We start from the raw sequence: 21,543 nt of genomic DNA on the forward strand, positions 1-21,543 counted from the left end.
ATGAATTACCAGTAGTGAAAAAAAAAATGAAGTACTAGTGGTGATTATAAGTCCTTTAGAGATTCTTGGGCATAAGTAGGCCATAGTTTTCAACTCATTTAGAGAGGGCCCTGTTTAGAAGCCTGGATAATATTTAAGACCCCCATGAACTCTGTGATTATAAAAATAAGGGGGCCCCAAAGTGAGCAAATTAGAGGTCAGGAATGATGAGCACAGAAGTGATTAAAGATGGATTAAGACAGTGATCAATACAGTTTGTTTGTTTGTTTGTTTGTTTGTTTTTACTGGTTTAAAGGCAGAGCCAAAAGACCCTGTTATGATATGATACCATAGGGAGGGAAATTAATGTTTAGTAGATGCCTGCTACATACTTCATGTATGTTACTTTTACATACATGCTTACATGTACCCAGTAAAGACTTTAACTCATTTTACAGAGATTAAGTTACTTGCCCAAAGTTGTGCAGGAAGTCTCACAAGTTAAATTCAGGCCATTTTTCCCGCTAGCTCACTTTTCTCCCACACCTGTATGCTCTCTTCCCCAAAGAAAACTATGTAACTTGGTTTTGACTTGCACCGAAATGATATGGGTCACCTTGGACCTTTTTGGTATTTCTTTTTAATATATTTTATTGATTATGCTAGTATAGTTGTCCCAATTTTTCCCTCTTTGCCCCCCTCCACCTGGTACCCCCTACCCCCTCTCTCAGTCCTCCCTTAGTTCATGTCTATCGCTCATGCATGTAGGTTCTTTGGCTTCTCCATTTCCTATACTGCACTTTACACCCCCCTGTCTATTTTGCACCTACCAATTTGTACTTCTTAATCCCTGCACCTTTCCCCCCATTCTCCTTCCTCCTCCCAATTGATAACCCTCCAAATGATCTCCATAGCTATGATTCAGTTGTTGATAGTTGTGAATTTATTGCCATTTTATTGTTCATAGTTTTGATCCCTTTTTTTCTTAAATAAGTCCTTTTAACATTTCATATAATTCTGGCTTGGTGATGATGAACTCCTTCAGCTTTACCTTGTCTGGGAAGTACTTTATCTGCCCTTCCATTCTCAGCAATAGCTTTGCTGGATAGAGTAATCTAGGTTGTAGGTCCTTGCATTTCATCACTTTGAATCCTTGTTGACAGTCCCTTCTAGCCTTCAAAGTTTCTTTTGAGAAATCAGCTGACAGTCTTATGGAAACTCCTTTGTAGGTAACTCTGCTTTTCTCTTGCTATTTTTAAGATTCTCTCTTTATCTTTAACCTTTGGCATTTTAATTATGATGTGTCTTGGAATGGTCCTCTTTTGTGTCCATCTTGTTTAGGACACTCTGTGCGTCCTGGATATGTATGTCTATTTCCTTCACCAAATTTTCTTTCATTATTTTTTCAAATAGATTTCTAATTTCATGCTCTTTCTCTTCTCCTTCTGGCACCCCTATGATTTGAATGTTGGTATGTTTGAAATTGTCCCAGGCTCCTTATACTATCCTCGTTTTATTGGATTCTTTTTTTTCTTGCTGTTCTGATTGAATGCTTTTTTCCTTCCTTATGATCCAAATCATTGGTTTCATTCTTGGCTTCATCCACTCCATTATTGATTCCCTGTAAATTTTTCTTTATCTCACTCACTATAACATTTGTTTCTGCTTGTATCTTTTTTTATGCTGCCGAAGTACCCGAGGAGTTCCCTGAGCATCCTAATAACCAGTGTTTGAACTCTGCATCTGATAGATTGCTTATCTCTATTTTCTTTAGTTCTTTTTCTGGGGTTTTGTTCTGTTCTTTCATTTGGGCCATGTTTCTTTGTCTGCTCATTTTGGCAGCCTCCCTGTGTGTGTTTCTGTGTGTTAGGTAGAGCTCTTCAACTCCCTGTCTTAGTAGCGCGGCCTGTTGTAGAAAAGTGCACCCGTTAGTTGGATGGGGCAGAGCCTTAGGTAATCAACAAGTGTGGGTCAACCCGCATGAACCAGGTTGATGGAGTCTCAGCTATAGCGTCACTGCTCTGTGGCTCCTTATGAGGGAGGGCTCAGAAAAGAGGCAGTGGCCGTTGCCTGGCCTCTGGAGTTTTGTCTGGGAGGAGCTGTCCCCCGGCACTTGTCCTGCTACTAGACACTTCAGTTTCTCCCCATATGCCACTGATGCCCTTGCACCTGCTGCCCTGGTGCTAGAGCCCAGAGGAGTGAGTCTGCAGAAGTCTTAAGTCTCTTGTGGGCCCTTTAGGAAGAGACGCCTGAGAATCCCGCAGTTTCTTCTTCCGCCCCAACCACCACTGGTTTTTACAGCCAGAAGTTATGGGGACTTATCTTCCTTGCACTGGAACCCTGGGCTGGGTGGTCTGGTGTGGGGCTGAGATCCCTTGCTCCTGAGGTATCCCTCACGATTTTTATCTACCATGCCTCCACCCCCTACCCTCCTGGATGAATGGGACTTCTTTAATTTCTTGGTTGTCGGACTTCCATACAACTCAATTTTCTGATGATTCTGGGTGATAATTGTTTTGTAGTTTAGTTGTAATTTTTACTGTGGTTGTGCTAGGAGGTGACCAATGTTTACCTACGCCTCCATCTTGACCCGCTGGTATTTCTATATCACAGTAAACCTGTGCACCAGTGAGGAAATGGCATGCTGATTTTTCTAAGGAGTGGTGCTTAAGCCACTTGGTACTTTGACTTTGATTCATTACAGAGCACAGTGTAGTTATTTCTCTAAACGGTCACCTAATACCAAAATAATCAGAGATGCTATTTTGCTGGAAGTTAATACTGTGGAGCCCAAGCTCACCTTTGGTGAAGAGAAAACTACAGGTATTAAGTAGAACACCACTGTTATATTTATGAGACTGGGAGAAGCACAGACAAGTTTCTGACTAAACAGTCAACAAACAGCATAACAAAAAATAATTTATAAGCTATTTATGCCAGCAAATTAATGGAAAAATCTTAAAGAATATAGTGTCAAAATGAAGCAATGGAAAATGAATAAGATAAGTAGATTATAACACTTAAATTAGTAGATTATCCTCTTAAATTAGTGAGATATTTCAAAGTATAAATCATTCTGTGAGAAATCAGAATGGTGTCCAAAAATGAGGGTCTTACTTATAGTGTGAACCCAGTCATTTGCAACTGAATACCACAGTTGATGTGTTTTCTTTCTTTTAACCGTTTGAATGGATTAAAAAAGTGAGATATTTGTGATAGCTTTTGCCTCTCTCTGCAGAACACTCCCTTTTAAAATAATTTTCCATTTTTTTGCTCTGCATTTGTTGTTTTCTTTACCCCTTGCCTCACATAGGCAGGGTTAAGCATCACCCAGCATTTTGTTTATTGCTGCAAATCTAAAAGGATTTGCTGGCACTCCCTGAAAATCGCTGAAAAGCATCCCATTAAATTAGTCTGCATTTGGGTCATAGATTTACTGCCCTTAACTTCCTCTTTGATTTATTGTAAGTGCATTTGTATGAAGCTATAATTTATTCCCACCTAAAGGTATAAAGCTTTGTTCTTGCCGTTGGCAAAACCCCACTCCAACGAGTCGCCACCTCCTGTAGTATCAGTCATTCCTCTAACAGGCAACAGTGGTGCTTTGAAATAAGAGTCATTAATTTCACACAGAAATTAAGTACCCCGAAGCAGTGAACTTTATTAAATAAAAAGATTTCATGTGTATGAGTGCAATGCAAAGATAGTAGAAAATAGATAAAAGTGACAAGTGAAATTGTTTCTGAATAAATTGCTTTTTATCTTTCTTTTGGTTGCTGATTCAGAGTTTTTTATTTAAAAAAATGGGAGTATTATAAAACAGACAACACTACAACAAGCAATCTTAAACCCACCTAGGACTAACATATGTCAACATTGACAAATTGCTTCAGAGCCACACCTTTCCTCTTAAATGAAACAAGACATTGTAAACAGAGCTGAAGTTTCCCTGCCTTTCCCCCCATTTCAGATCTTTTTGAGGTAATGTACTTTGGCATCCATCGATCTTATCCTTAAGAATGTAGTCAAGCTGGGAGTTGTTAAGAAAATATGGTCAGTACCTGCTAAGCAAGTTATATGAAATATAAAGATTGTTTTGTGTGTCTGTCCTAAATAAAACATCTGAGATGTGGTATTTCCGAGAATTAAAAAGAGCAACAGCTATTACACAGCTCTTTACAATCTATAAAGCTGTCAGTTTACAATTTGCTATTTACTTTGGTCACGAAGAAGGGTGGAATGGAATGATGAGCAAAGAGTAAAGGGAGAAGTATTGGCTGGCGAACACCTATTTAGGTGCCCACCTTGCAAGATTCAAAGGAAAAAGGGCACTATATATACTTTACACACTCTACAGGAATTTGAAACGAATAATCCTTAGTTGCATTAATAGGTTTGACATTAGAATGAGAATAAGCACTGAGTTTGACCCAAGTTTTTGTCTCACAGTAAACCCAGAAGAATGGGATTCTAATCCAGTCATTACTGGGGAAGCCCACTTGTTTTCTTAACGTTACAGCTAGAATATCATACTGGTATCGCAAACTCAGCCTGTCCAAACTGGCTTCACAATCTTCCCAACTCTGGTCAGTACAACCATCTATCTAATTGCCTAAGTCAAAATTACAGTATCATCCCTGAAAGTTCTCACTTTCTCACCCTCCCTCCACACAAGCAGTTTTCTATCTACTTCTCTCCGTTTCTGCACACCCACCATAGCCCCAACCACCTCGCTCTCCCCTGGACTCCTGCAGAAGCTGTCCAGCTGGCCGCCTTCTCCCGTACTTTCCACGCCTCTCGCTGTCACTTCCTATGCCATCGCTTCTCTTGGAAGTCCTTCCTTCATGCAGTGAGTTCTTCCTGATCCTTCAGATTTCATTTTAAACATGATTTTCTCAAAAAAGCCATTCTTGACCACCACCTTCTACCAACCTTTCAACATTCAGTCAGGTTCCCTTGGGTTCGCTTAGCACCTTGTACCTTTTGTAGCATTTATCACAAGTGTAGTTAATTATGTAGTTAGTTTTCAACTCTGTGTCTCCTGCTATAATGTAGGCACCACAGGGACAGGAACGCTTTGCTATATCCCTAGATTTGCATGTAGTAGAGGTTCAAATCATTGAATAAATGAAGGAATGTTTATTTGTTTACCATACTGCAATACTTTCCTTCCCTGTCCTTGTCTATTCAGGTGTTGCCTCCACTGCAAAACTATCTCTTAGGTAGTAGTTAGGTGCTCTTTCTTCCCTATTTCTAGAACATCTTAAACACCCCACAGCAGAATTGATCACATCATTTTGTAACCATAGGTTTATACAGGCTGGGGCAAAAGTAGGTTTACAGCTGTGAGTAGGTAAAACAGAGTTTATTCTTGTATTATCATTTATTGATTACTGTGTTATTTTCCATACGAGCAACTGTAAACCTACTTTTGCCCCACCCTGTATGTCTGTCTTTCCTATTAAACTGTGAACTCCCTGAAATAAGGGATTATTTTCATATTTGTCTTTGAGTTATCAAGATCTAATACAGTATGTGGTATAAAACAAATGTTTATTAAAGGAAGAAAGGAAGGAGAAAAGGAAGGAAGGTACACTGACCAACTCTTTTGAGAGTTTTCTTAGTAATTTCTCTTTTATTTGTGTAATGAGAGGGGGGCATAGGAGTCACAGAACAATAGAAAAATGGAAAAAGGAATTATTACACTTTCAGCCAAACTTCCTGAAAGAGTACAGAAAGACAATTAAGGACATTTGGTCACTCAGACGAGAAGCTATACACAGCATTGTGAGCCCACTTTGTCTAAAGTAATCTGAATACCACTGGCAACCTGGTCATTGATAACTCTTGAATTTTTAGTTATTTTATTGTGAGAGAGTGGTGTGGGGAAGGCAGAGGGTAGATATTTTTATTTGTAAACGGCAATATTAGGGGATGACAAAATATTGTTGAACTCCATAGTGAATATCTTGATTTATAGCTCAGGTTTTCTTAAAAAATAAACCCGATGATTAATTTAACAATTCTTACTTTTAAAAATGAAAAAGTAGTAGCATTTTCCAGTTCATGATTTCTCAGATTAGAAATATAATTTTTACTTTTTTTGACTTGTAGGAAGAGAATTTCAGAATTCTTAACATCTGTTGTCTGTAGCATAGAAAGTCATTCTTTACTTTGAACACAACTTTTGGCAAGCTTTCCCTGTAAATGTTTGAATGTATGCTCAAGAAAGCTACAAACCCTTAAGGGAATATTTGGCAGCTGTTCAAAAACTGTTCAAGCTGTTATTTTGTGGTTTATGGTGTCAGGAAAGCCTATCAATTAAATTAAATCTTTGTGTTGACTTTGGAGGTCACTTTGTTTCTTTATTGCCTACTTGATGTAAAAAGAGAACTACAGACTGAATCAAGAGATGAATTTAGTCTGATCCTATAACCCCCAGCTTTTGTTTTTGTTTTGTGTGTGTGTGTGTGTGTGTGTGTGTGTGTGTTAATTAATGAGTTCATTCATTCATTCATTCATTCATTCAACAAACAGTTATGTGTCATGCACTTTGCTAAACAAGTCTGAGTTTAACATGGAGCAAGAGTGATTTCAGCTTTTAAGGAGATGAGAGGCCGTTGGAGGATTTTGAGAAGAGTGACAAGATTTAACTTACATTTTTTTAAGGATTACTTTGGCTACAAAGGAGGAATAGATTAGGGGGGACAAAGGCAAAAGCAGAAGACTCATTAGCAGGATGTTAAATAGTTATCATGCAAAGAGGAGTGTGAGGTAGGTTACACCATTCTTAGGAGTGGTAAGAATGAAGACAGAATGAGGGAATTTGTTTCTGAATATATTTGTGAAGGTAGAACTGATGGTCTTTGTTGTTGGATTGGATAATGGGATGAGGGAGAAAAAGAGATGTCAAAGGTGACCCCAAGTCCCTGAGGCATTCTTGCCACCTCCTTGGGATCCCTTTGAAAACCACTGCCCTTCAGTGCAGGAAGGTTGATAAGCAAAAAGGCATGTCTGATTCTGTCCCCCTCCTGCTAAAAACCCTTCAGAGGCTTCCCAGTGTCCTCAGATGTCTAACGTGACTCACCAAGGCCAGTCAGGACCAAGCCCCTAATTATTTCTCCTGCATTCTCTCTTACCTCCCTCCACTCTACTTCCTCTTCCCCACTCCCAATGAGTGTCAGTTCCTCCGACCCTCCTCTTCTGTCTTCTAGACTTTTGCACACGGTGTCCTGTCTGCCCCTCTTCATGTAAGACCCACAGCTTCTGCTCAGCTTCTGCTTGGATTTTCTTCATTTTTTTCCCCTGGTAGCTCACCTTTTCTCATTTATGTTTTTATGCTGTTTTTCTCGTAACAGCCTGTATTTATCCTATTATAGGACTTCCTATACTTTATGATTTTTTAATCGCCTGTCATTTTCATGGGATTAGAACCTCCAAGGAAGCAGAGACCCTGTCTGTCTGTTGCATCTTGTATCGCCATCAAGGGCCTAGCTCATAAAGGCAATTAGTGTTTGTTGAGAGTTTGACTAAAGTACATGTAATTTTTAAGGTAAATTGTAAAGTGTTTCTTGGTAATGTGGGATTGATTTGGAAGATCCTCTTAGTTTTATACCATATCAACGGTCAAGTCTGGGAAAAAAATAAAAATGTAATGTAATAATGTATAATACAATTATTTCTGTGCAGAAAGCATATTGTAATATAAAAGTAAAAAGGAATATATATAAATGAATAATGATCATGTTAGGGTAGTTGAATTTTAAGTTTTGTTTTCCTTGGTATATTTCAAATTTTCTGTAATTAAAACAAATTTCTTTTAAAATATTTTAGAAGAGTTTCAAAGAATCAATTGTCATTTCTTATCCATTTTAAGTGCCTTAAATATAACATCTTTAACTCCTCAGGTAATTTTATTCCCAAATTTGATTGAATCCTGGGTAGTTCCCAAGATCTAGCAGGAGTGTCCATCCTGTGCCCTGCGGGCCGTGTGCGGCTCAGGATGGCTGTGAATGTGGCCCAACACAAAATTGGAAATTTACTTAAAACATTACAAGATTTTTTTGTGTGTGATTACATGTCGCAATGTATTTAATGTATGGCCTAAGACAACTCTTCTTTCAGTGTGGCCCAGAGACACCAAAAGATTGGACACCCCTGAATCTCTACTGGAAATAATCCAAAATATCTGGTTTCTGCCCTCTGCTTCAGTAAATCAAAAATCATTCCACTTTCAAAGTTTATTTTTTTTAGGATAAAGTATCATATTACTCAAAATAGAGAAAATAACTTTTTATTCTTGTGCATTTAACTTTTTTCTATTTATCTAATAAGGCTTTACCTATTTCCCTATTTCTTTGAAACATTATCATCATTACTCTAAAAATAGTACTTAAATATTTGTCAAGTGCCTTTGTTTATGTTGTCTTCAAGTCACCGATGTTGCAAATAATGTAGATAAAGAAACTGTGGCTCAGAGAAGTTACGTGACTTGCTGAAGGCAACAAGCTTGGATAGAGATCCACAAACATTTATTTCTGGTTTGAAGTAGTTCATGGTGTACTGCATTCTGATGCTTTTCCCCGCTTCCTCCACAGTTGTGCATGCCGAAAGGGCTATCTTTCAGAACACAAACTGACAATAGAGACCCTCAGTTCCACTCATTTATAATTACCCGGGAAGATGGTTCTCGTACCTACGGTTTTGTTCTCACTTTTTATGAAGAAGTTACAAGTAAGCAAATCTGCACGGCAATGCAGACGCTCTACCAGATGCACAATGCGGAGCATTACAGCAGTGTCTGCGCTTCCTCCTCCTGCAGCATGGACTCTCTGGCGAGCAGCATTGACGAGGGAGATGCAACTTCTCTTTTGAAACTCCAGCGATACAACTCCTATGACATCAGCAGAGACACCCTGTATGTTTCTAAAAGTATATGTTTGATCACACCACTGCCTTTCATGCAGGCCTGCAAGAAATTCCTCATCCAGCTTTACAAGGCAGTTACCTCACAGCAGCCACCACCCTTGCCGCTGGAGAGCTACATCCATAATATTCTCTACGAGGTGCCCCTTCCACCTCCAGGGAGATCGCTGAAATTTTATGGTGTTTATGAACCCATCATCTGCCAGAGGCCTGGGCCCAGTGAACTCCCCCTCTCCGATTACCCTCTTCGAGAGGCCTTTGAGCTCCTGGGATTGGAGAACCTGGTGCAGGTGTTCACCTGTGTTCTTTTAGAGATGCAGATCCTTCTCTACTCGCAAGGTAGGTCTGCCCTATATTTTAAGTCTCCCAGAAACAAGTAGGTATGCTCTCTACTGCTCTATTTTCATGGCATGTATTATTAGAACCAAATTAGTCATGGTCAGAAGTCTTTTCTGTTTTGTGTAAAAGGAACAGGTGTAGGTGGGACCAGAGGCTGAGACATTACATCTCTTTAGGGTGGCAGTGACTGTAGAGAAAAACAGGAAAGAATTCAAAAGCAATAACTTGGTTTACTTGACTTTATTTATTTTTTAATGGAAAAATCCCCCCTTTTCCTGATGATAACGTAATTATCCTAAAAAAACATTTCATAATGAAAGTAAAGAGAATCCTGTTACCACCAGGAACATGTGGATGTCTCATTTTTTACAGATTAATAAAGGTTCACATTAAAACTCAGATAAAATTGGAAAGGAAAAAACAAAGTTGTTAGGACCCTGCAGCTTCCTAAGGCAGCGATTTTCAACCTTTTTCACCTCTTGGCGCACACAGACAATTTCTGAAATTCTCCGGCACACCAAAAAAATATGTATTCTTTGCTGATCTGACAAAATAAATAGATATAATTTTGATTATTCACACCACATGGCTGTTGTTGTATTGGCTGTCCTCATTTTTTTATTTGACAATCTAAGGGAAGAGAGGTCAGCGCCCTGAGTAAATAGTCCAGTACTGGATATTTTGAAAAGGCTTGTGACACGCCGTTCAAAGATGGCTGGCTGTCCTAAGCCAGTCAACTTTGGGTCTTTGCCTGTGGGTGAGAGGAGGGACGTAGCCTTGACACAAACACAACTCTCCTATCTAACAAATCCACCAGATCTCTGTAAGTTTTTTTGTTTGCTTTTGTTTTTAATCCCAGAAGGAAGTTACCTTGATGTTATTTTTTCATTCAGATTTCTCCCAACACATACTTAAGAAATTAACAAAATTGGGGTTTTATTTTACCAGTACGAATACAACTTTGCAGAGGAAATAAAGATGTTGTGTCTCAATGGATAATGAATTGTAGGAAAATATAAAATGGTACCTGTGCACTGATGAGTCCTCTGAGAAATATGGCACAAATATTTGGGTTAGCGTTTTGCTAACTTAATGCAGGCTGGCAGAATTGTAGTGTGATCTCCTGACTGCTGCTTTCAGGCTTATTTCACCACTTTTCATCTTTTCTTTTCTATTTTAGACTATAAGTGAGGCTGAGCCAAGTAGGCTATATTTGTACTTCCCCATCTTGTGTGTATGTTGACACTATTTGTGTGTTGACAGCCCTTCACGAGGCTGTATTTCTTCGGTTTATCCTACATAATGTTCTCGGATAATGGGTTTCAGCGTCTCAGTGTGCATTGTCAGGAGGTCCTTCTCTAATGGCCAGTCTAAATGCTTTCCCTTCCTCAAGCTCTCATTTTCTTAGTGCTCCAGATCACCCCTTCGTATCTGTGAAAGGTTTGACTTAAGTAACTCTTCCTTTCTGTTTCTCCCTTTCTTGCTTTACTCCCTGAAGCGGCTAAGGTCTGGAGAGGTGCGAAAGGGGCATGGACCCTCAGGTGTATTAACCCATTAGGGAAGGGAGTTTTAGGTCCCAGCTACACAAGGCATCGTCGGGGTTATTTAGTTCAGTGTCCTGATGTTCTGTCTAGAAAGGATATTGGTTTTTGGGCTTGTAACAATTGTGGATTCAGATCTCTGCTCTGTCACTTACTGACCGGAACCATGGACAAATTACATATCCTCAGTTCATGTTTATAGGGATAACAGGGTTTTTTTGCTTTTTGTTTTTGTTTGTTTTTAAATTCCTTCTTCTCATCACTCACTTATTGTGAAGACTAAATAAGAAAAGCTGTACAAAATACTTTGGGCATAATTGGCTGACTACAGCATGATAGCCAATGTTGTAATTATTAGTTTTACTAGTCCTACCTAATCATCTGTGAATTAGGGGATGATGCATATTGTGAATTGTGAGAGTCTAATATATTACTGAATTTAAAAGTATAACTTAAACCCTTTTTTCAAGGTTGAATATTTAGTAAGTATTCTCTTACACTGAATGTCATGCTTTTTTTCTTTTTTAAGGAAAAAACCCTTCCATTATCATAATTTTTTTTTTAAGAGAGAGAGGGGAAGGGAGGGAGGGAGGGAGGGAGAGAGGGAGAGAAACATCAATGTGTGAGATATACATTGATTGGTTGCTTCTCATGGTTCTCCAACCAGGGACCAGGCTGGCAACCCAGGCATGTGCCCTGACTGGGAATCATACCAGCAACCTTTTGGTTTGCAGGCAGGTTCTCACTCCACTGAGCCACACCAGCCAGAGCCATACTTTCAGTTTTAAATAGCACTCTATGTCTCATTGCTTGTGTTCTGTCTTTAGCTCCTATCTTTCTCCTCTGTTTGATTACGTTATCACTTCTGGTTTATTGGAGTCTGTTGAAAGATTATAGTTGATTAATACATGCCTGTTTCAGTTTCAGGTGAAGAATGATTATTTATGAGCATGTTTTTGTACTCACAAAAAATATTTTTTGGTAAATTATGTCAAGAACAAGAGTGACTCCTGAGATTATAGAAATATATATGTGTATATGTATTTGTGTTATATAAAAAACATTCTCATACAATAATTGTATAATTATTCACTGCAATCACTCTATGTTAAGAATTATACTATAAAAATGTCTTGTATGTTTTGGTTGTTTATCCCTACTTTTAATTCTTTCAACAGTGAGTTAGTACTGTTAACAATGTTTTATCAAGGAGGAAATTGAGACTTAGGGAAGCTAAGTGACCTGTCCAAGATCACACAGCTATTACATAATGTGGTGGAGCTAAAAATGGGACTCGGATCAGTCTTTCTGAAGAGCACTTAACCACCATGTTAACTGTATTGGGCACTGCACTTAACCTTTCCATTATCTGTCTCAATATTTTTATAAACTCATTCTGCAGGTCTATTGTAAAGGTACCACGCTAAGTAATTACAGAGTAAAAAATGAAAGCTCTGTAAGTGCAAGTTTTAACGCTGACAGTTTCTCTCCCATTAGAGAAAGATGTTTCATTTAAATGAATGAAGTAGAGGAATCATTATGTTGATTTGTACTCTGGTGCCCTTCTTCATTCTTCCTGACTGTGTTAAGGGGGTTTTAATAACATCTGATACTTCATTTCTTGTTCACTGATAAACCTATGCCATAAAATTTTGAAATATTGCAGGTGCTGAAAAATTACCATGGAACCCCAAAGTGAATCAAAGTAGATGGGTTTCAGTAAAGAAATTGTCCTTCTAGACTGATTTGAAATTCTAGTCACAGCCCATTTATACAGTCATTCTGTTTATTCATTCTGTTACTTAGAGGGCGTGGACATCACAGTCACTTTGCTGTGTTAACTAGCTAGAAATTTTAGGTAGAAAATGCACCCAGGAGGTAAAAACTCTTCTCTGGTACCACAAATCAGAAAAGAGCACTTTCTTCTGCAGCCTAGAAATACCTGGTGCAAAACAGGGAAGATTGGAGTGTGATCCTCTTTTCAAGGGAATATTGGAGGAATAAGAGGTAGGGGAATTTAAACGCCAGTGTCTAACTTTTGATACCAATAATTAAAGTCTCAGGAACAAGCAGTTACCCACAGCCCACACTGCACATCTCTGCCTTAACACAGTCCTCTGCCTTCCCCTCTCTCTGTAAGCTGTGCATGAATTAACCTTGTCAGAGAGTAGCAGCTACTTGAGGCTTTTCTTAAAAAAGTTGAGAGTCTTCTATTCACAAGTTGCCAATCATGCTCAACTGCACATCATAGCATATAGGTTATGGAGTTTAAAATCATAAAAGCAACTTGATATTTTGATGGCAGAAAGTAGGTTCCCATGATCTTTTTCTTAAAAGCAGCAGAATATAATCAGCTTTGGTCAATATTTTTATACTGTTAGCCTTATTTTGTGATAATAGAATCTTAGTATTAAGACATTTCCTAAAAATTTTTTTTTTTGTTATGTATTCGAGAAACCAATCCTTTGTCAGTTTATGGGTAACATTTTCCTTTTTTCCAATTTGTGGCTCTTCATTTTCTTTCAAGGGTCGTTTCATGAATTAAGATACTCTTAATACTCATGAATTCCAATTTATCAATTTTTAAAAAATTGATTAATTTTGAAATTAGTTCGTGACTTAATTTCATTTTATTTAAGAAGTCCTATATTCTGAGATCATAAAAATAGTCTACATTTTTTTCTAAATCTTTTAAACGTACCTTTAGAATTTAAGACCTCAATCTATGTGTAAGAAATTGATTTTTGTTTATGTTGTGAGGAAGAGACCAAGTTTCATGTTTTAGAAATATCTATAACTAGTTATGTGACTGCTAGTTAGAGTAGACCATTCTTCCTCCCTCTGATCTGCAGGGCCACTTTGGGCATATGTATAAGTCCCTGTATATGAGGGTGTATTCCTAGGCTTTCAGTTTATTTTGCCAATCTTTTGGTCTCAGTACTAAATCATACTGTATTAGTTACTGTAGCTTTACAGTAAATCTTGGTATCTGATAGGACAATTCTCTTCACCATCTTTTTATTGAAATCAATTTTTGGACACAACATTTAAAATATTGAGCCTCGCCTTCCATGAAAATGATACATGCCTCCATTTCTAAGGATTTTCTTTACTGTCTGTCAGTCAGATTTTATAATAGTAGGTGATAATGTGTGAATAAAAAGTTTTGTTGCTTTTATTCCAGTCTTTGTCACATTATTTCTTCTTCTTGCTTTATAACACTTAGGCTCTGCAGTACAGTGTAGAATGAAATTAGTAGTAGCAGACATTCTTGTCTTTTTCCAGATTTTAAAAAGAATGCTTTTAATGTTTCACTGTGAAGTAAAACATTTGCTGTAGTGTTTTTAGTAAATAACCTCATACCAGGTTAAAGAAGTTCCTTTTATTTCTAGTTTCTTCAGAGTCTTAAAAAATCATGACTGTGTGTTATATTTTATTGAATGCTCTGTGTATCAAGTAAGATGATCATATTTTTCTCTTTAATCATTTAGTAAGGTGAAAAATCTACATTTCATCCTTGTATTCCTGCAGTAAATCTGACTTTGTCATGGTGTATTATTCTCTTATCATTATATGCTTGATTTCTAATATTTTAATTAGAATTTTTGCATCTGTGTTTTTTAATGGTTTGGCTTGTAATTTCCATTGTTTGTAGTATCATGTCTGGCTTTTGATATTAAGGTCACTCTCACATCACAGAAAGAGAAAGTGTTCCGTTTTTCTCTGGAAGATAACATGGAGAAGAGTTTTTTTAAGGTTGGAATTATTTGTTCCATGACTACATGAGAAATCTTGACTGTAAACTGGTCTTGTTGAGAAGCTGTTAGTACCAATTCATTGTCTTTAATAGTTATTTAATTTTTCTGTTTCTCCTCCTCCCCCCACCTCCTTTTCCGTCATGACTACCGCCACCACTTGCATCATCATCATCGACTAGGGACAAAGACCAAATATTTTTGGTTACTATACCACAGTCTACCTGCTGGTCTTTGACTAGGGATCCTTGTCAAAGGAATCGTAACAGTTAAAGGATACTGGCACATTACTAGTCTCATTTCGTTATTAATTAGTTCATTCCATCATCCCCTTGTATGAAAATACCTTCCAGGGCAAAGGCCACTGAGGTTTGCAGGTTTCCTTTTGATCGTGTCAGGTTCCAAAAGTGGGAATGGTTTAAGCAATATATGGCTTCGCCCTTTCGAGACATCTGGTATAATTGAGCTAGGAGACAATGTCATTTCTTGCTCTGAGTCTCTTTCAAGGTGTTAATGTAATAGTGGGATTTACCTTACTATGTAATTCATTTGTTCATTTCTTTACACTTAGCTACCAGCCCCCACCCCCTTCTTTCCACTTATACCCCAACAAACACTTTCACCTTTGGAAGAGTTATTAGGTTTGGCCAGTTGGTTTAGATTGGAGGCAGCAATGTTAGTCTAGCAAGTACCACCCCTTCATTTCATTGCCATCCATGTAGGGTAAGGATACATGGGTATAGAACTAGTGGGCTGTTTTTAACTACTAAGCATTACAACTACATTCACTACTAACCCCAGTTTTGCCAGAAGGGGTGAATGCAGCTCAATCAGACCCTTAGGAATTCTGACATAAAGGTTTAAAAGTAGAGTTACCATTTCTTGCTTAGGAATCATCCCTGCTTTCTGGCACTTGTAGTGCTGGTCCTGCATCAGGGTGGAAAACGAAGTTGAGGTGATACAGGGAGGACAATAAAGACTATAGTCATCACACCAGCTTCCATCTCTATGCCCATTTTCCCAGATGCACCAAAAGAGCAGAGGAATCTATCTAGTGGGGCCCCGCCCGTAAGCCCCTTCATGTCGAGTCATGAACATTACTCATGAAGGTATGCGAGTCAGCCCTTCATGCCTTTATCTCCACCCATTCTAGAAGGCAAATGTTTCAACTGGCTGTTTCAATTCTCTGTTAAACCATTACTCTGAGGATGATGAGCAATATCATATGTCCATTTGGTATGGTATCTCTTTGCCTACTCTTGAATACTATGTGCTATGAAGTGCAAAGTACATCCGTTCCTCTGAAGAAATGTAACTTACCAGCCCAGATTGATAGAGTAGCTTCTGTTTCAGTCCCCTCATAGTATTTTGAGCAATTGCATCTATCACCAAGGATGCAAAGCTAAATCCAGAATGAATGTCTATGCCTATTTGGACTCACCCACCAGGTGAGTCCCATCAGGGCTATCAGCATTGATCCAATATAATACACTTGCCCACTGTGGTGGGGGGGGGGCTCCCCCAGGGACTCTTCCTCATGGTATCTGCAGCCTCTGTCTTTCTTGTTTGCAGATAAAACAGTTGTTGGCACTTTGTGCCTAAGAGAGTGTAGGAGGAAACTCTCTAGACTAAACTCATCTCTGCATTGCTGCAGACCCCCAGGTCTCCTCATTTATCCAGGTGGCCACTTTAACAGGTGCACTTGGAAGTTCCACTCACCTCCAAGGACCTGGAAGGGGGTTCTTGGGATGGGCAACAACATGTCCTACTCTAACGTGCCCATAAATTCCCAGAATGATTCCATAGGGCTGAGCCTTCCTTATAAGGCATCCTTTAAGTAGTCCAGTTTTCCATTGCCTGTGAGTCAGTAAAAAAAACCCAAACATGTGCTTTTAGCATTGTTCAGTTCTTCCATCACTGCCAGGAAAACAGCATGCAGATCGGCCCACCAAGCTGCTCTGATTTTACCTTCCTTAATCAAGTGGTGACTGTCCAACCAAGATGTTGTCCATTTACCTTGGAACTGTCATTCATAAGCCAAACAGCTCTTTGTTGGAGAGAGATTTATAGGGCACGGTCCAAGTTATGATAAAACCAAGCAGCTCATCACTTAATTCCAGAGTCAGTCCTGTGGGAAAAGAGGCTCCTGGTTGTACCTCCTTGCATTCCTCTTGTAAGAGGTTTCCAGTATAAACCATTTCCATTTATTACATTACTCTTTTGAGAACTACCTTCTCTCATTGGAGTGTTATTCTGATATCATCCAAGACATCCTGGGTATTTTAGGCCTCAAGATTATTTTATGTCTTTCAATCATAGGGACAGTTTAGATTAACATTCAGTAGCAAGCTAGTAATTGCCTCTCAAAGGGCAAATCTCTAGATCAACATCCCAAAAATTGTCACTGAGAAGTGCTCACAGGCTTTCGCAATAAACCCCAGTCTGCACCCAACATGGGGCTACTGAAAAAAGTTTGTTTGACTTCTCTTCTATGCTGTGAGCCCACGAGGTCTTATTTCCATTTAGCATGTCCAGTTTATATTGCTTGAAGGGTGATGTGCATGCCTTGTGTTTTACTTCTGGGGGAAGTGTTCCCTATTTAGACAAAATATCCATTCCCATAAAACATTCACATAAAGCCTATTTAAACATAACAGTTTTCACCCAAACTTCCACCTTAATGCTACCAACCTTAACCTTTCTATATTCTATCAATCTAATGGTAGCCCTCATTAGGACTTCACCAATGGGTTTGGGGCACTGCAGTGCATGAGGCTCCTGTATAAAGGGACCCAGACATCTCTGTCCCCTGACTGTGTTACCCACTTGTGTGCATTAGGCTTCAGGTCCCCTTGCAGGGGATTGAGCCAAGAGACCCTGGCTTTTTCCTCTTTATCTTGATTACTCTGCCCACTATTGCCAAGGCAACACAGATTTGCCATTGTAACCTTTGCCTTCCCCTTGTTTTAAATTTCTCCAAACTGGGGTAAATAGACTAAATTTGCTTAGGGACCTTTAATATGGGGGGTCAGCAGGGGCCCGTTTGGTCTACCTAATCTTACATAGTGGTGCTATATTAAGACCTTGGTTTCAACCACATCACCGTTCCTTTTATTCATCCCATTTCTTAATAACCATCTAAAGATACCCTTCTGGATTGAGTTTCTTGCCTTAGTTACCTTTCTTTTACACTTGACCTCATACCAGGTTACAGTATGAGGTTACACTTACCTTTCTTTTTCCTGTTAATATTTGGTTTATTCATCTGATTTCTTTTCTTTATTTTTAGAGAGAGGGGAAGGGAGGGAGTAAGAGGGAAACATTGCTGTGTGAGAGATACATGGATCCTCTGCCTGTCACACGTGCCCAATGAGGGACGTGGCCTGCAACCCAGGCATGTGTCCTGACTGGGAATTGAGCTAGTGACCTTTCTGTTCGGGGCCAGTGCTCAATCCACTGAGCCACTCAAGCCAGAGCTATTCTCCTGATTTCTTAATAAGTATTGGTAATTTCCACCCTTTCCCCTCAGGCCCTTCACCTTTTCTTGTTAAATTATCTAATCTTTTTATTAGCATTTGTAGGATTTGTGAGGGGAAGCTTGAGATAGGAAATCTGCCGGTGACATTGGAGTTACACAGGATACTGATGCAGTGTTTATCATGACCTGGATAATGGACATATTTAATGGGTGAATATCCCAATGATCATAAAGCTAACTCCATTGGCTTACATATGAATCATATCAACTGCTTCCTCTCGGGTGCTCCACTGGGCATTTGTAGGTGGAGCCCGGCAGTCCCCCTTCTCAGGGTAAACAGACTTTGCAGTAGCTTTCATCCACGCCGCAAGGTTGGCTGTTCCCTAGGGAATAACCTGTGTGCCTGGATCGTAGATAGCCATCTGCGATTGTTCCCATAGTTAGCTGTGGCTCCTGCATCAACCCAAACATGCTCTTCCACACTGCAGCACTTAAAAACAAAGACACTGCTTCTAAATTACTGTACCAATCCATTTTAGTAAAGGTTCTTCAGGAGGCCGGTGATACCAGTCCACAAAATGCAGTATCTCCTTCACACCATACTCCCTGGTTTCAGTAATTTCTTGGTTTCGCCCTCCCCCCACCACATGGACTTTGGTGACCAGAGCTCTCAGAGGCACTCTTTGTTGTCTCTGCATACTTTTTCTCTTTGGTAACAGCTTTAAAGCTCCTTGGCAGAACCTTAGATTGACCAAAATCCGAGCTTGGTCCGGCAGCAGAGTCTGACATAGCACTTTGATTTTAGCTATTATAGAAAACAGTAACCAAGGGTTTGTATATTTCACTTTTCCTTGTTGGTGTGCATTTCTTTATGCGTCCAGTGAAACAACTCCCTGGGAGTTGGATCCCCATCTATAAATTTCATTGGTAACTTTTGCCTTTAGTAATTTATCTCACTGTAACTGTTTCTCCAAACCACGGTTGACCATGTGGCCACCCCGGAATCAAAGGCTTCTCATTCCCTGCCCTTCTTCCTTTCTCCTCCCAAACCATATGTTTCTGTGGGCCTACGCCATTCTAGCAAATCCCGCATTTTCTGATGCCAAATGAGAGCTTCTTTCCTTCCTGACACCAGTGAGTTCTGATACCAACAATTTAGTTCATTTCTGACACTAACTACTTGGAGTGAACATCAGATTTCACAGGTGTAAAAGTTTGGTCGCTTAAGACTGCTCTCACTTCAGACACCTGCCACAACAGACTGCTTAAATTTACATTTCTGCCCAGTCAACTGTAAATTCAGGAGTTCCTGTTGCCCCCCACCCCCGGCCTTTGCAGGTTTCATTATTTGCCAGAATGACACACAGAACTCAGGAAGGTCCTTTACTTACTGGCATATTATAAAGGCTACAACTCGGGAATAATCGAATGGAAGGGATGCATAGGAGACGGTGTGGGGAGGGCACAGAGCTTCCCCGCTCTCTTCAGGCCCGCCGCCCTCCCCCTCCTCAGTGTGTTCACCCCTGACGCGTCTTTGTTTTCTCTTGAATCGATTTTTGTTCACTTATATTTTCCCCAGGAAAAATGTGCTTTTTCCTTTTTATTTTATTTTATTACTTATTTACTTTAAAAGTATTTAATGAAAATAAATTTATTGAAGGATAGCAATGACTGCAAAATACTGCCAAATCATTACTGGTAGAATGATTTGTAATTGGAGGGTAGGTAGAGAAACTAAAAACAAAAATATAAACGTTTTAGAACTACATTTTATCCAGCCTTTTTCTTTTTGCTAAATCTTACCCATATTAGAAGATATATTCAGGATTTTTGTAAAGATATTAAGCTAAAGTAAAACTTCAAAGATTTTAAAACAGCCCTCCAGTAATTATGTGACATTGCAAATCATCCCCTCTGTTTACAAAATTAAAACAATGACCCAAAAAGTCCTTTTTAGGAGAAGATTTAACTGAAAAAGAGAACATTGCCATGGCTGCGTGGCTCAGTTGGTTGGAGCCTCGTCCTGTGGCTGAAAAGCTGCAAGTTTGCTACCAGTCAGGGCACATGCCTGAGTTGCAGTTCTATCCCTGGTCTGGGCACATAGAACCCCCAGCCAGGGCATGGAGGGGAGGCAACCCATGGATGCTTCTCTTTTGCATTGATGTTTGTTTCTGTTCCTCTCTCTCTTAAGAGCACTGGGGAAACAAATGTCCTCGGGTGAGGATTAAAAAAAATATATGTAAAAGAAAAAAAGAAGGTAAGCAGCACCTGAAGCCTTTCACATTTGTAACTAAATGCACCCAAATGGTCTGGCTGGTTAAGTTTTATTAACAGGTGCAAATAAAGAGCCATTTTGTGACATAAGAGTTTCAATCTAGAGGAGACAAGAGCTTGTTTGGGCTTATAGTCCTGACACCTGACAGTGAGTAGGATACCACTCCTTCACATGTCCTGCACTTTAGAAAGCAGACCCAGCTCTGGAGCTCTCACCTTAATTAGGTTCTGAATTTCCTTGCATTTTGGATGGTGTTCGTCAGCCACCAGTTATAGCAGAACAGCTTTGCTAGCAGTCATTGTGGTCCCAGTTTGAGTGAGATGCTGGAGAACAAACATCCTGCCCATCATGCTTCTGGATGAGATGGTGGCAGCAATATGAACTTCAATACCTTGGACTGCCAGCTCCAGAACTGTTTGTTGGGTGTAGAGATGAGTTTCTATTCCAAATAACACAATCCTGACTCCAGGAACCTCTGCTAATGCCACTTCTACTTCTGGTAATACCATTGAAAACTTGGTCTTTGTTAGTACTGGTATTATACCTGTTAAAACAATTTCTTGAACAGTGCTTCCAAAACCATTAGGATCCTGTTCTGTTACAATAACTGGAATTCCTAAAATCCAGACCCCTTGTAACAACTTTTGTCGCACAGTAATAATTGCCCCAAAATACCTGATGGCTGGTCTAAACCTTCCCTGCTATCACAGCGGAAAAACACAGTGCCCAAAGAGGTAATATTTCCCAGGGGAGTGAGCTGGCTCTGCAGTGGTGAGGTGCACCTTGCTGCGCTTGCTCACCATGAAACCCCTGGGCAGGTCCACAGACTGGCCCCGCTTTTCAGCAAAAGAGCTGCTACATTAGGGATTTGTGGGCATGCGAGCTGGTCCCCGTACAGGCTGAGGAGCTTCTGGGTGAGCGGCTAATAGTGGGCGCTGTGAGGCACAGACGGCGGCTGCCAGAAGACCCGGAGAAGCTGAGGAGCATGGGGGTCTTGCCCATGGCTCCCTGTGCCCACACTGCACTGGTGTGCAGTACCGGGACCCGAACCCCCGCACCGCCCCATTCCCCCCGGCACCTCTCAGGGCGCCCGGCTGCTGAAGCACAGACCTATTTTTTAATTTTTAATTTATTTTTATTGAGATATAATTGACATAAGTTTCAGGTGTACCGACTAAGATATTTTTATATACCGCACAATGATCACAATAAGTCTCCCCCCATATAAAGAAATAATTTTCTTAAGCTTTC

At 39.7% G+C, this 21,543-nt stretch overlaps 1 protein-coding gene and 1 pseudogene across 3 annotated transcripts in view; one reads left to right on the forward strand and one right to left on the reverse strand.

Annotated features, from left to right (window-relative positions):
- DENND5B (DENN domain containing 5B) overlaps positions 1 to 21,543 on the forward strand; it is a 166,366-nt gene that overhangs the window by 64,759 nt on the left and 80,064 nt on the right. For all 3 annotated transcript variants that reach the window (XM_054591280.1, XM_054591278.1, XM_054591279.1), the window contains one exon: positions 8,577 to 9,243. In XM_054591280.1, coding sequence (XP_054447255.1) covers positions 8,577 to 9,243 — 667 coding nt within the window. The remainder of the gene's footprint in view (positions 1 to 8,576; positions 9,244 to 21,543) is intronic.
- On the reverse strand, positions 20,460 to 21,294 carry LOC129085065 (isochorismatase domain-containing protein 1-like; annotated as a pseudogene).

Source organism: Pteronotus mesoamericanus, unplaced genomic scaffold (assembly GCF_021234165.1).
Source record: "Pteronotus mesoamericanus isolate MK-2021 breed Mesoamerican mustached bat unplaced genomic scaffold, CSHL_Meso_final scaffold_21, whole genome shotgun sequence".
Lineage (NCBI taxonomy): Eukaryota > Metazoa > Chordata > Mammalia > Chiroptera > Mormoopidae > Pteronotus > Pteronotus mesoamericanus.